The sequence below is a fragment of the Seriola lalandi genome, unplaced genomic scaffold (genome assembly GCF_002814215.2).
Source record: "Seriola lalandi dorsalis isolate HSWRI2012SDOR001 ecotype SW California unplaced genomic scaffold, Sedor1 jcf7180002054413, whole genome shotgun sequence".
NCBI classification, from domain to species: Eukaryota; Metazoa; Chordata; class Actinopteri; order Carangiformes; family Carangidae; genus Seriola; species Seriola lalandi.
In genome coordinates this window covers 326,509-342,082 of record NW_019524966.1, presented here as the reverse complement: position 1 = coordinate 342,082, position 15,574 = coordinate 326,509, and the positions used below count along the sequence as shown (strand labels likewise).

Sequence of the window (15,574 nt, the reverse complement as noted above, 5' to 3'; positions counted from 1 at the left end):
TCTCATTGGTATGTGTGAAGCAAGCAAGCTTCAGTAATTGCAACCACCGACTGCAGGATTTAATGCCCACAATCCACTTTTTTTTGTGTCATACATACAGAATATCAGTTGGTTTTGCTGTACTATTAAATACTAAAGCAACATATTTTTGTACTTATTGTATGATTGGCAAGCAAGTTATTATTTTGTTTTTCCGCAGGCCATCGACTGGATGAGCAGACAAAATGCTTCACTTAAGATGTCATTTCAAATATAATAGTAATGTAAATCACAACACAATGGTGATTAGTACGATGACTTCATCACTTCAATAAAGCCTGTTACTCAACACTGAATACTGAAACAAAACTTTTTTACATCTTACCATGTTTGTGTTTGTATCTTGGCAGTTGCTCAGATCTCTACCCAGTCTAGTCCTCCCAAGAGGCCATGAATTGCATTTAGCTTGCACTTGAGCCAAATACCAGGGGAGCTGGGCCTGATGTCAACAGTTCACACAATATCCCTGCAGCCTCAGGGCTGTATTGTTACAAACACAATCTTAATTATGATTAACTGCCCTCTGATAAACAACACATAGCAATGCATTCATCATTGTTCATTTCATAATACCCACTGTAATAAAATCATAATTAATGATGTTAAAATTAAAATGAATTACTGACTTGTTTTGACATTTTGTACACAATTTTGTTGTTGTTGCTGTTTTTCTCTTTTGTTAAGTCTTATACTCTGTAATATATGAGGATATATACTTTCCATGAAAAATGGAACAAGACAGTTCTTTTTGCGGTTTAAATCCAGTGTATTTTATGTTTTCCATGGTATCTTCTTGGACATTTCAAAAGGTTGACTGCCAAGCTGCCTGTTAAACATACAGAAAAACAACAGAAAAGGGATGACTCAGAAATAGAGTCTTATTTAAAGAGCTTGTACTTGGAAATACAAAATATAGACATAATATTTAATTTTGATATTTGAAATTCAAGACTCTCTTTTATAAACCAATGTTACTACTTAAGGGCCTTACAAGGACATGAGAAATGACTCCAAACCACAATGTCTTTAGACGCCTTTTTCAGATTGGCATGTTCATATCAATGAAAGCACTTTATTGGAAGATGTTTGGAAAATAGAAAGGAGAAAGTCTCTAGTTGGATACATAGTTCCAAGTGATACAAGCAGACAAAATTTACATGAAACCTTAAACAACGTACAACTTACAGATGAAAGAGAAATTGAAAAAAAATGTAGCAATTAAAGTCTGAAAACACATCAGCATTTTTTTTCAATCTGCATCATGGCGAGATTTATAAATCTTCCCAAACAGCTTGTAAAATCCCCTTGTTCAAACCTTCACCTCTAGCAAAGTCATAGAGAAGTTTAGAATTGAAATGTTTTTATTGCTACCCTAATGGCTTATTAAAAGATTTTATTGCTACCCTGACTTGCTCTGTGTCTTTAATGTCATGCCAAAACGTTCAGTTGAACAGTTTACATATACTGAACCAAAAGACATTGCACACTCATTAGGGGTATACATTCAAAGCACCATTAAATTGTTTATGAGAATAGTTTTATTTAATTTTGTCAGTTAAACCTGTTACAGTACATTTGAAATCACTGACAATTTGAGAGTATCCCCTGTACTGAAACACCAGTCTCAACCTCTGGGTTTGGTATCTCTCTCCGCCTTTACAACGTTGATATTCTCATCTGTCCACGCTCAGTCCCTTCCCCTCCTCCTGTTGCCGGCTGGTAAAAAAAAAAGGATGGAAGCATAATACATGTCAGTTAGGCCAACTCACATGGAATAGATTATTATGTAAATGTCGAATATGCACTGTATTGAAGTTTAGTATCTAGGCTCTGATCTCATCACTACCCACTCGGAAACACCAAGCTCAGCACAGTAGATAGTGGGAGCGATGATTATAACCTCCCCCCATATGGGGAGCATATAGACTCAGAGCCCACATGTGGATGTTGTGGTGGCGGTGGGACTCATGTAATGTTATATGAACAGCAGTGGCATTAGCACCATAAATCAGCATAGCTTTTAGGTGAGCGACGTGGCAACAAGCATGGCAGCAAGAGAGTGAGCAGCCCACAGTTGGCTGAAAGAAATGGTCTGACATATGGGAAAATATGCTCTTTTGCTTTCTTCCCAAAAGTTAGATGAGAAGATTGATACCATTCCCATGTCTGTTTGATAGCTATGGAGCAACAGCCTTCGCAAAATTATTTTGGCGAATACTTGTGCAACATATTTGCGTTTCTCCTGGCTCAATATATGCCCGATTCCTTGGCCCAAACACGGTTCACAAACAGCATGTCAGATGCTACTTCTGCATCTGGACCAATTCTGGTGCACACATACAAAGTGAAGGATCCTCCAGCTGTCTGTTATCCTCCAGGCTGAATCAGCCCAAATGTGGAACTATACGGGCCAGACTCAGGTCAAGGACTTAGGCATATGTTCACCCAGAAGTATCACTTTGCCATCCTTTGCACAAAGACCAGAAACAGGTGGAAACACCTAACTTGGCCAAAGGTAAGACAATCCACCTACCAGTACCTCCAAAGCATATTGATTAACATATTATATATTGTTTGTTTAAATGATACAAAAGTTGAACTATAAAAAAAAATTACACAGTGTTGATTAAACAAACAAAATATAATGTGTTAATTAACAAGTTTTAGATGTAGATGCAGGCAGAATTTTCTACCTTTGGACAAAGCCAGACTAGCTGTTTCTCACTCTTTCCAGTTTTCATGGTAAAGTGAACTGGAGGCTGGCTGTCGCTTCACATTTGTTGTACAGAAATGAGGGAGTTATCATTTCTCTCATCTAACTCTCAGCATGAAGTGAATAGCCTGAGCATATTTCCTAAAATGTCAAAAACACCCATGGGGGTGCTGAGAGAAGAGTATGCCATGTTAACATAGCGGTGGACTCGAGTTGACTGCCCGAAGTAGCTCACAGGCTACACTGCATTTGTTACAAATGCAGGATTTTTTTTTTTACCTAAAACTCTTCGGACTGCGGTTCTTCTGTTACTGCCTTCTACAGAGTCAAACAAACATGTAAGTCATACATTATTTATGAATCATTCACTGAGATGTCCACACCGATAAAACTCACCTTTGATCAGTCTGGTAAAACTTTCAGCGTCCAAATCAGCGTTCCCTTCCACAATGGTAACTCCTGGAATGTCAACTCCTGAGGGAAAAGACAACAACCTTAAATTGAAACTGGAATATTTTGTACAGGGATGCATTGTAAGATATATTGTCTTAAAGAATTATCAAATTATATTCTAGTTATTAAGCCCTGATATACCAATGACAACATTCATATTCATTCACATGTTTAAAGAGCTGTGGGTCTATGAGATTTAGATCATATTTGTTTTAAATCTAGTAAAATGGATTATCTAGATTACTGGACGTAGTTTGAATTTAACCTAGGTTAAATCTAAAATGTAATATGTTATTTCATATAATGTATAATAATAATAAATTAACAATCATATTTTATATATTAAGTGGGAAATATTTCCCTACAAATCCAGCTACATTTGTCGCTGAATTTCTCTGTTCAAATGTTTCACTGACCTTCCAGGTCGATGTTGGTGGTGCCAGTGGCGACTGAGTACTGAGGGCCTGGAAACAACAACATTCATGAGTTCTTAAGATGATAAATGATAAACAGCCATTGACATACTGATTCAAGAAAGAAATATTCACCTGTGACAACCCTGGTGACTTTAGTGATGGAAGGTTGACCTTCAATAACCCTGGTGACCTTGGTGATGGAGGGTTGACCTTCAATAACCCTGGTAACTTTGGTGATGGAGGGCTCCCCTTGGATGAACCTTGTCACTTTGGTGACTTCGGGAGCTATAACAGTAAAGACATGCATGTTTCACTACACTGAAATTACAGCTAACACAGCATTGCCCCTCGATACAGGGAATCTCCATTTATATACAGGGAACATAACAAATGGACCTTTCACTGGATCAGAAAGGTTGTTATGACAAAAATGTGATTCATAATCAAAAGATTGCCATCTAATTTTCAAACATTATTTTTGCAACCCTGTTTTCAATGTATAAAATGTGTTATTATTAGTAATTTTTAATGTTTATTATTCTAAATATGAAAATTATTCTTAAATTCTTTGATCTGCTTTTATTGCTGATTGGTACAATGATGAGCCAGAAGAGAGAGACTGTTTTTCTTCTGTCTGATTGATACTACTGCTACTTCTACTTCAGCTGTCAATCACCTCATGTCTTGCGTGTGTGTGTGGAATTATCTAGATTAACTAAAAATGTTGGTAAATTATCTGTACGTGTTTCAACTCAACAGCTGGTATCCTCTGTCAGACTGATTAGGAATCACATGATGATGATACTCTGTCATCATTACTGTACCTTCCTCGATGACACGAGTGATGATCCTCTCTAATAACAACAGGAGATATGAAGCCATTAATGACAGCGAAAATTTCCCATTCGGAGATTAAAAATACTGAATTGCAAAGGACAAAATCAAAACAAAAATAAACATTGTATCATTGCTACTTACTCATAAATGTAAGGGGAATTTCCTGATATCTGAATCCTGAGATGAACTTTAAAAAAAAAAAAAGAAAAAAAGAAGCAAACGTGTTAGTAGATTATCATATAACACATTAACAAAATGGTTTATGTATGAGCTATAACCTATAATTAATTAAACTGTGGAAAAATATTCATAATCAACAGCGAAATAAACAAACTGCTGAGCTGCTGACACCCTTGTTCATACACCACAAGCTTAATGCTCCATGCAGATGGTTTTCATGTAGGATCTTGTCTAGTACTTTGTTGCATTAACTGGATTTTGGCAGAAAATTGAAAACCCTGCCCTTTATAAGACTTGCAGTTTTGTTTGCAAGAAATCAAATTTTTATATGACACCTTTAATTGCATGTATGTGATGATCCTCTTCAGTAGCACAAGGAGATCCTGGCTTCCAACTGGCATGTCTGGAGGAAAGCACAGGGCGTTTACGATAATTGGGCTTTTACAATAGTTAGCAGTACAGCGTGCATTTCAAGACACGTTTACAAAGGGAAGGGAACATTAACAAAGTTGTACCTGCAGGATATAAGAGGTGGTTGACAAAGTGAACGACTCCATTTGTGGCCATGATATCAGATTCGGGGACTTGGACAGAATTCACTAGCATAGTGTTGTTTGCCTGAGGGACACAGATAAAACAATTACAGTCAAGAAAACCATAAAATGAAGGGCCTGAATGAACCTGTACACAAGAAATGAATTCTGCTCTGCAATGTAATTAACTGAGTTTCAAAACTGAGGATGGAATTTTATCAGATAATAGTGATTGACATTACCATAAAAACATTTCACTGAATAATTAAGATACATTCATACTTAAAGGTTTATAGAATTGAATTGCCAGGTATAAAATGCACTGACTTAAGACAAAAGCTTTTCATTCTTGTTGCACTGAATACTTACAGACTTCACTTTGAGGTTACTGCCCTGGAGAGACTTGAGAAGGTTTGTTACTCCACCCTCCAAACCACCACCGATGAAGATACCATTATTGATGTGATACAGAAGGATGGTTCTGAGAGCATTGATGTCACCTGAAAGAAATAGGAAAGGGGAAACATATAAATTATGAATTTATTTTGTGCGATTCTCAACTAGTCATGCAAGTACTTGGAAGACATCAAAAGATAAAAGGGAGTCTGGAAGACGTACTCTTCAACAAGGCGAAATCACTCTCACTCAGACCAGTGAAAGACTCATCGCTAGGGGCAAACAGGGTAAAGTCTCCCTCCTGTTTCAGCAAGTCAGTCAAGCCAGCAGCCTCCATCAGAGACAAAAAGATCCTGCAGTACAGAGAAGAAAACAGTAACTTAGCTGTTACACAAACCACTGTGGGCTGACATACTGCAACAGCAGCACTTTCTCATTACCATATATGCCATGTGGATTTAGTGAAAAGATACAGAAACATGTGGTTTGAGTCATAAGCTGCATTTTAATACCACAGTCCATTTTCACTAACATTGATCTGCACTTACTTGAACCTTCCATTTTCTGTCAGAATCTCAAACATGGTTTTTTCCGCTGGTTTCAATAGAGTCCTCATGAGATGAAGGGCCCCATTGCTTCCCTCTTTACTGCCCCTTACCAGACAGGAATTCTCAATGCACACAGCCTGCAGAAATAATCCACAAGGTAAAGGCAAGGGGATAAATGTTATGTCTCAAAGATGTGAAGATTGATGGTCAAATGACAGCGATAATACATGCAGTGTGTGTATAGTGGCACCCAGCCACAATTTTTGGGCACAATTTCAGAGAAGAGGACGCACTGTGCGATAGATGAAGACCCTCAGATATTTTCCCCCGATGGTCTCCAGCCGCTGGCCATTGTACAACTGTCCCAGGACAATCTTGTTTTTCAAGATGTGGTTCTCCAGTACAATCTTGAGCAACCTCTGATCCATGGACATCACTTCATCTGTAGAAGAAAGGAATGGCTTTATATTTCCCAACAGAAAACAAACATACCACCAGCATTGTACATTTACATTTAATGCACAAGGTTTTAGCACCAGAAGTTATATATTCTCATTGCTTTTATTCTGGCCACAATGTCCTGAGAGCAGCAGCCTCAGCAGCTACAATACTACAAAATCGTGTCTCGTGACTTTTAGATTTCTGTACATAGAAGAATTCATGGTTTGAATGCATTTGTTGGTTTCTCTTACATCCAGCTGTTGTTGCATTGCGCATTCATTACACTCAATGAAAACTGAATGGCTACAGAAGATAAAGAGTTCTGCCTCAATTAATTGCAGATTATTTTTACAGAAACAAAACATCTCCACTACCTTGTCCAGGAAAGTTCTTTGGGGGAGTGGGTATTTGGTCTTACATGGCATAAAGTTTCTTCAGTGTCCCAATAAATCGATAATTTCCCAGAAGCTCCATATATGTATATATCAATTCACTCATGAGTCAGCATGGAAAATGAAATAAAAAGTGTTCCCTTTTACTCCAGACTGAGTGTGGAGCAGCCAGGGTTCATATAGCCACCTGCTGAGAGGAAAACAGAGGGATGAAGTACTGAACGGTATGTGACTCACCAGTGAAGGCAACGTTGAGGGGAGCCAGCAAAGTGTACTCAGCCTCTGGTTTCATAGCAGCAGAAAGGCCCAGTTCGGACACCATGTCACCAAAGGTTGACTGGGACTGTCCCACCAGTTCCATCACCTGCTTAGCTTGAAGGGAACAGGGAATTCTGGCACCATTAAAATATGAATTACAGGAAAACATCAAACACCTGGAACAACATAGTTATTTATGTAGTAAACCAGGTACACGTAAATATGAGGAAAAGAGGAAATGGGAGTCTAACCTGAGTCTGGCATGAGCACTTCGTCAATAAAGTGGATGACTCCATTCGTGGTGACAATGTCCTTCTTGAGCACCATCTTGATACCGTTGACAGTTAAACTTTCACCATCACAGCCAATCTCAATGTTGTTGCCCTCCAGGGTCTCATAAGAGCTGCCAGCTATTATAGCCTCAGAGCACTGGATAGAGTCCAGTAGGTGGAAATTCAGAAGAGCTGTAAGAGCAAGGCAAAGTTTTAAATTAATGTGTGGTTTAGGTGAAGTATAGTATTGTTAGATGTTTATTTGAATGCAAAGTAGGTCTGTTTGCTGCATGGGCTGTTTTATGTTCTTTCTCATGTTACATTACAGCTGAAGATACAAGACCCTGGGAACCTTATGACCCTTTGTATCCCTTGGGTCCTTGAGTGAGATGACTCAAGATTTCTTCACAGTACTGTTTAACTTTGTGTGAAATGGTCTGATCTCACATCATTGGGCAAGCTATGGGCTAATAAAAAGTTTTGGGTTATTGCCAATTTGACCAGTTTGCTCAATGAAGCAGCTGTTTCCTGCCCCTCGGTGTTCATGCAAAACATCCGAAGGTTGAAAATGTTGAAATTCTGCACTTCTTTGTTGTTTTCTCTATGAGTTACAGTCACAGTCACTGTATTATTTTTGTATATTTAAAGGATTTAACTTGTTCCACTTGATGATGAAAGTGGTATAATTCTTAAAAATGTGGCTACAGTACTGTATATTGATCCTGACCTACTCACATAATATACAGTATAACGCTTAAAAAAATGAAAGTATAAAAAACATTACCAAAGCGTCAAATGATGTGTTGCATCGTTTGACTTTCCACCCACAATGTCATTCATAACCTGAAACTAGAGACTTATTTTTATTGCTCTTCAACTCAACTTTGTTATGTATAGCTTGCCAAATGTGTTTAAGTTCCAGATACATTGTGGCTTCATATGTTTTGAATTGGAAGAAAAAAAAAATCACTTCATGGGTGACTCAGTCTGACTAACATGCCGACAGGGAACCACTGCATTTCTTTTCCTGTACCGACATCATTAAATATAAATATGGTCCTAGTTTCCTGCAGTTAATATAAACCCTCAGTTTCCATGGCAGTGTTTTCAATGGCCTAGAGTGATCCTCTGGGCATTAAGGAGCTGCGACTGACTTCTAAAAATAAAAGTCTGGGTTACCTTTGAGGACCTCTTTGTCGCTCTGAAGTCTCTCCAACACATCGCTGCCTAGCTTCTCAAAGGCTTCATTGGTGGGGGCAAAGAGAGTGTAATGTCCTGGCTGACCCAGCTTGTCCAGCAGCCCAGAATTTTGAGCCAGATCCTATAAGGCAATTTCATTGGCAGGATTATGTTTAGTGAAGTACAATGTACAACAGAGTACAGTAGAGGCATAATAACCCTCTTAAAAATGAATTTAAAAGTACCTAAATCTCATATGCAAACCCTGCATTTTATCTCCCTATATATTTCTTCATATGTTAATTTCAGCCTGTGGTCATTACTACAGATGACAAATAACTCTGGCACATTTTCTGTTATGTTTACTAATGTGCACTATCTCTGTTAACTGAAGCAGTAAAGGAAACAAATGATTTGTCTTCTTTGCTGTGTTTCAAATTGCCATGAAAACTTCCAAATCAAACTCCCCAAAGTGACCCACTTTTGCATCAGTGTTTGCAATTACTTGTCCTTGAGGTGGTTAGATTTTCTTGTCTATACTCACACTCAGAGTTGTCAGGTCATCATCAACCTCGACGGTGTCCTGGATGGTGTTTCCAACAGCACTGATGACACGATCAATGACATGCACAACTCCATTTGAGGCAACCTGGTTGCCATAGATGATCCTGGCACAGTTCACAGTCACCACCTGCACATAATATACACTTGTTATAATGTTATACCACTGAAAAGTGTTTTAAGTACAACTACAAGGGGACTGTCATAATGATACTGAATGCTAACACTCACCCCATTGGAGTAATGGTTAATATGAAGACCGAGGTCATTGTACATGGAGGTGACTGTCATTCCATTCCTCAAGTCTTTGGTTAAGAAGCGTTTGTTGGCCATGTGATAATGCAGAGCGTTGTACAGTTCAATGTTGACATTGCTGACCAGTGCACTCCTCACAGACTGTTAGGTGAGGAAAATTAGATGTTAAATCTTCACAGACAGAGAGTGCCTGTAGCTTTTGTTTCGTTTTTGACTCACCTCATCCAAACTCTCCCAGGCCTCATTGCTTGGGGCAAAGAAGGTATAGGATCCAGATCCCTCAATCTCGGGCCTCAGCTTAGAAATATCTGAGTATTTTTGGGTTGAGGTGGCTTTCACCAGACCCAAGGTGCCATACACATGGTCAATTGGGGCCACTAAGAAAGAAATTTACACTAAGCATTATTTGATGTCAGCTTTCTTTTTTGAAAATAGAAATACAAACATTTAGAGCATGAAAAGAAAGACTCTACATGTGTTGACATTATGCTTCGGCATCCTCTTCTAGTTTATTTTCTCTGATTTCAAATATAGCACACATCTGCTCTGCAGTTGGTGGCTATGACCTCTTCTAACCTTACACATTGACTACCATGTAGCATTTAAGACACTGTACCTGCAGGGCAACCACGCATGCCCTCCAGCTTCATGTACCCTGGGCAGCACTCATAAAGCACAGTCCTGCAGGCAAAACACACAGATCACAAATGTGGGTATCACCAAAAAGAAGAAACATGTCTTCTGAAATACTGTTTTCTTTCAATATAGCAGTGTAAGAAATTTGTATTTTCTATGGCTGCCATGTTCTGAGCTGAATCAACATTTGGTCGTATGTATACAGTGTTTCCAGATGTTACTAATTATGTCTTTCATTACCCAGACAGTCCATGTGAACCAGCAGCTTAGGCCAAAACCTAATGGAAATGGTGCGTCAAGAATTATGCTACCATTACAGTAGTAGATTTATATTACCAAGACCTCCTCTTTGAAGCTAAACAATTGGTTTCGACTCTACTTGGCATTTGGTTAACCTCGGAAACATTTGGAATTTGGCCTTGAAAACCTGCAGTTTAATTGGAGTTGAGTTTTAGGAAATTTTGGTTAACATAAGGAACATTTAAAGGTTGTGAAGGTCTGCATGGCAACAGTTGAGCTAATCAGAAAAACATTATTCAATTGTCACCAGAGTTCTTACAGAAATGTTTATTTGCTGTGTGATAAACACGAGAGAAGCAGTGACTCCTCACCACTTAAATAGGGCTGGACACCATAGCCTGGGGGGGTAGTAAAATTCAGAGGTGCAGCTGCCAGATATAAACATGCCTATACCCTTTGAGTCAGCAGGTTTGAACATGTTGGAACCATTGTATTGTTTCCAGCCCTTGCAAAACCAGACATTTGGAGATGTACATTTCACAAAAAAATGACTCATGGGTATGCAACAATAAAAAACCCACAAGACCTAAAGAACATCATAGATGTACCTATTAGGAATAAACAATACCACATATGTCCAGAGCTGCCGGGGGAGTTTATTACGGTGGACTACCAAGCTTTTATTGTTAGAAAACTCTATCAGCGAAGATGCTTCTTCACCACTTTGTTCTGCTTAACATGTTTAAAATAATCATGGCAACTAGTAAGCACATTAGAACACACATGTGCGCCTGTTTTACAAATTGTTAACATTCATATATAACAATGTAATAAGCAAAATTACATTCGATAGTGTATGAGAGTGAACAGTGGGGGTGTATGGCTCCAGACTAAGCAGAGTGTAGATGGACGTACTTGGTCTGAGGACTGTGCTAAAATGTCTAATTTTAGCAAATTCCCTTCATCAGCACCTTCCCTGTGAAATTTACACTCCACATATGTGAGCCATTTGTAGTACGGATGGGCAATACTGATGATATGATAAACTAACTGCTACACATGCAGTATTGTAATTAGAAACACTTGTGCAAAAACCCCAGCAATGAAAGTATTTCGAACACTATCAAATACTTGTTGTTTGAAAAAAAATACATGGATGCATGAATGGATTTAAATACAAGCATTTATGTACATGGATATAATAGCTGTGAAAAACTGGTGGTGATGAACATGTACAAATGTACTGTAAATGAGAACAATCTTATGTGGATGACTAGGGACTGAGCAATTGACGACTAAACATGAAGGCCTTGATGAAGAGACAAGACTTCAAGCACTTTACTGTGCTTTTATCTATTGCTGATGTCTCAGACAGGGTAAGACCAAGGCCTCTGGGTCATGGATAACTGAAACTCTTTACCAGCTGTATTTGAATCAAAGTTGAATGGAGTTGGAGGGAGTGGGATGAGATCACACAAACCCCATTGGGGCAGCGTCAGCAAAACCCTCGCTACATTGCTTTCCCACATAAAGAAACTGTGTCTGGCCATGAAGTAGGAAACTTATGACTTGTCAGCATCTCTATAAAAGAACTGTTCCACTAAGAATCATGATAAAAGTTGTCACACATAATATATGGTGTGTGTGGCTTTATTCCAACTCAACCCATCACTAATGTGCAGTCAATTTTCTTGGAGACAGAGCATTTCTGGAAGCATAAATATACTCATTCGTTGAATTAAACCTTGGTGGGTAAAGTACTTATATTCCAATTCCATTTAGAATAAACTTTGTAGTCCTGATCGAGACTGTCCACCTGCCAAACAGCTTATTATGACCTATAGAAGTCAGATGACGTAGTATATAGAACAAAGTCTGCACTGGGAAGAGGTTGGGGTGCAATCAACCATCAACGTGGCTTCATTTATCTATGACCATTCCACAACCTTAACAGCATGTTTATTATTTTAACTGTGACGATAATTGTTACCTAAACCTAACCAAGTAGTTTCTGTGTCTAAACCTAACCAAACTGTAACTGTTTCACAACCTTAATTGCATGTTTATTATTCAGGACAAAGAGGGTCCAATATACCTTGTGCTGGTACACTCCTATGGGTCATATCTGAAGGTATGGACAAACAATGCATATGGGTGTGTTGTTCTGGTCGATTTTAAATAAATATGGAATTGAGACATTGACGTCAAACGTGTATGTACATGTACTCTCCAATAGGCCCATTTAAACCCGCTCAGATCTGAAATAAATAAAATAAATGCTGAACAAGTAATTATGAAATACACAAAATATTTTGCTATTATGCTTGTGAACTCTAGGATACACCAGAGGAGTTTGTGGAGGACACAGTGGGAGGAATAGTGGGAGGGTCATAGGATTGGTTTCGGGAAGGTGATATGATCTGTGTCACAATAACTAATTTGTTTAGCAAATGTAAAACACATGATTACATTTGTTATCTGATAAATATATGTGTAGGTATGCTTGCAAGTTTATACTGTATGTGTTGACCTGTTTTTTTTTAAATCAATTTGTGCATCTGGCACAATAACTTGTATCTAATCTGGTTAAGTTAAAATGGCCTTTAACACGTTTGTCCATCACTAAATCTGAAACAAATTTAATCGACATTTCCAAAAAAGATCTATTTATCTTTAATTAATTAATCTAAGTAAACTTTATCCACAAATCTGAATATTTCTGCCACTAGTACTTTAAAAAAAAATATTTGTACAACTCAAACTGGAATCCAAAGCATTTTCAGTAAGTCGTGCTTTAAGGAAATCAGTAAATTTGTTTACTGTGTGAATTCAGCTTTTGGCCCAGATGCTTTGATTGATTCCATATAGTCTCATGTCAGACTCCCATTGAAATAGATAAAATTCTTTGGCTGTTTCCATCATTATCATTTGCCAAGTTCAGTGAGCAGTGCATATTCATTATGAGTAGCTAAGCCTATTTAAAATGCTTGACAAGACTCAGTGAAAATGCAAGAAGAGAGGGCAAACTCAGTGTATGCGTACTGTATGTGTGTATATGTGTGTAAGAGTGAGAGAAAGAGTGAGAGAGACTGTAAAATAGGCATGGCTTTGATCCATGTTTAAACACAAAAGTGCTGAGAGAGCTGGAACAATAACAGAAAAAGAGCTTCTCTAGAACAGTTGAGCTGAATGCTTTTCCATTCATGAATACAGGCAACATTTTGCCACCACATCACATCCTGGAATCAGTGGTTCACCACAATGGCATCCAATGATGACCAGGCTTCTTAAGTTATGAAAAGCCCAACTTACAATTTATAAGATCGAATGGGAGAGTCTTCAATACAAAGAGTTAAGGGCTGTGTCCATAAATGTGTTATTCATTTTAAGCGATAGCTTCATTCAAAGTAAGTTAACAGATGTCTGTCTCTATGGAAACATCTAAGTTTCCATGAAAATCCTCAGAGAAGAAGAAGTAGTAGAAGAAGAAGAAGGAGCAGATTAGAAAGTTAAATGCCACACTTTCAAAAGATTTTTAGCCATTCAATTTGCTTATGTTCTTTAAACAGGAGAAACAACACTTACGCTTTCTTTCCACAGATGGCCCCTTGGTACCAATTGCGACAAGTGCTAAAGTACTTCTTCTTGGTCCCCATGACTTGCTGGAGCGCGCAGACATTGGGCCTGATAAGAATGAAACATTAATCAGCAGGTAAAACACATGAGATAGATTCTTTGGAAACTGAATTTTATTCACATATAAATTATATGGGAAAAACAGCCCTGCTGGGAATCACAACAGACTATCAAGTGTGAATAATTATTCAGCAACTACCCCTGCTGTTTCTGAGACCAAACAGTCAGATGTGAATAATAACATCTGTCTGCTGGAAATGAAATTGGTTTTGTCAGATTTGAGTACTTGATGCCAGACAACTATAAGCCTGCTGATCTACAGCTTCTCTAAGGGAATTGCATTATTCAATAACCTTTCATGACATATGCTGTGAATCAATTGTGACTGCATAACAATATAGCATATTTAAAAAAAATAGAAATGACACAAATGTGCAGAAATGAGAACTACAGATGCTTGTTATGCTCAAGGTTCAATACTATTACATGCAAAATAAAATCAACACAAGAGTGTTAAAAAAAACACATACACACATAATCATAATGAAAAGTATTGATAGGCTTACCCTTCTTTTCTTGCCCTAATGCGACTGTGGGCAACTATTTTGTCATAAGCTGAAGAGTCAGCCTGGTCGAATGTAGAGAGCACAAAGAGTGCAAAGGCAGCTACAAAAAGGAGTTTCATCCTTGATTTCTTAGCTAGCCCTTCCAGACCCAGAGTAATGGGGGCAGACTCAGAGTGGGAGTTTATATACCATGAGTCTCACCCACCACTCAAGGGGGGTGGCTGCATTTCATGCAAGTATGGACCACCCAGAACCTCTAAAAAACTACACTTCTATTAACAAATATACTGAGATTCAAGATTTTTGTGTGATGAATTGTGACCTATAAGTTGTTTTATATATTAAATAATGTTTGATGGAAATGTTTAAACAGTGGGACCACCACCACATTTACAGAAATATTTTGTACTCATCTTTGTCATTCCTTTTGCACGCAGGTTTAAAGGTGCACAGATTTTGCATTTCTCACAAAAAGATTCATTTTAAAACAGGCCACATTACAAAGACGATGTTAGCCTACTTGATTAAGAATTCCATTGTAATGAAAACCAGTAACCTCATATGGACACATTAGTGCACCTTTTGTTTAAAACAGTCAAGATTTAAAGGCTTGATTGTGTTTTATACATTTCATATTATGTTTTAAACAAATTGCTTAAGTAAATTTATTTCTCAGTGCACCACTACAAAATAAGTCAGCATGTTTTTTAGAGCCCTGAAGATGGCCTCCACTTCAGAGACATATATACTGAGCAGATGGAATATCTGGGATGCAGAATCAAGCTGCATCTTGTCTATGAAAGTGTCATTTATTTGGACTGCAAACAAAGAAGCATTACATAATCTATGCTCAGAACAAATGCCAGAGCACTGATTGTTTTTAGTATGTAGTTTGTGCCATCTAGTGGTGGGATGGAATGTAGGCAGTGAGTCTCAAAGTATTACTATGTAACACAATAATTTCAATTGTGAAAATGGAATGAATATCCAGAAAATATGTTCTTGTATTCATATTAGTCCAAC

The 15,574-nt window shown here is 37.9% G+C and overlaps 1 protein-coding gene across 2 annotated transcripts; it reads right to left on the bottom strand.

Moving 5' to 3' along the window:
- Positions 1-1,062: 1,062 nt before the first annotated feature.
- postnb (periostin, osteoblast specific factor b) lies at positions 1,063-14,707 on the bottom strand. Of its 2 annotated transcripts, XM_023410122.2 has the most exons (22): positions 14,552-14,707; positions 13,935-14,033; positions 10,090-10,154; positions 9,693-9,850; positions 9,450-9,614; positions 9,202-9,348; positions 8,658-8,799; positions 7,458-7,670; positions 7,186-7,320; positions 6,409-6,557; positions 6,116-6,252; positions 5,790-5,920; positions 5,541-5,671; positions 5,154-5,256; positions 4,974-5,041; positions 4,600-4,645; positions 4,446-4,475; positions 3,754-3,906; positions 3,622-3,669; positions 3,149-3,226; positions 3,032-3,070; positions 1,063-1,755 (listed from the first exon to the last, which is right to left on the bottom strand). In XM_023410122.2, exons 1-22 carry the CDS (start codon positions 14,668-14,670, stop codon positions 1,727-1,729), a joined length of 2,385 nt encoding a protein of 794 aa, XP_023265890.1. In that variant the 5' UTR covers positions 14,671-14,707; the 3' UTR covers positions 1,063-1,726. The 2 variants fall into 2 exon arrangements, with proteins under 2 accessions (XP_023265890.1, XP_023265891.1); XM_023410123.2 differs by lacking the exon at positions 3,032-3,070.
- Positions 14,708-15,574: the final 867 nt, after the last annotated feature.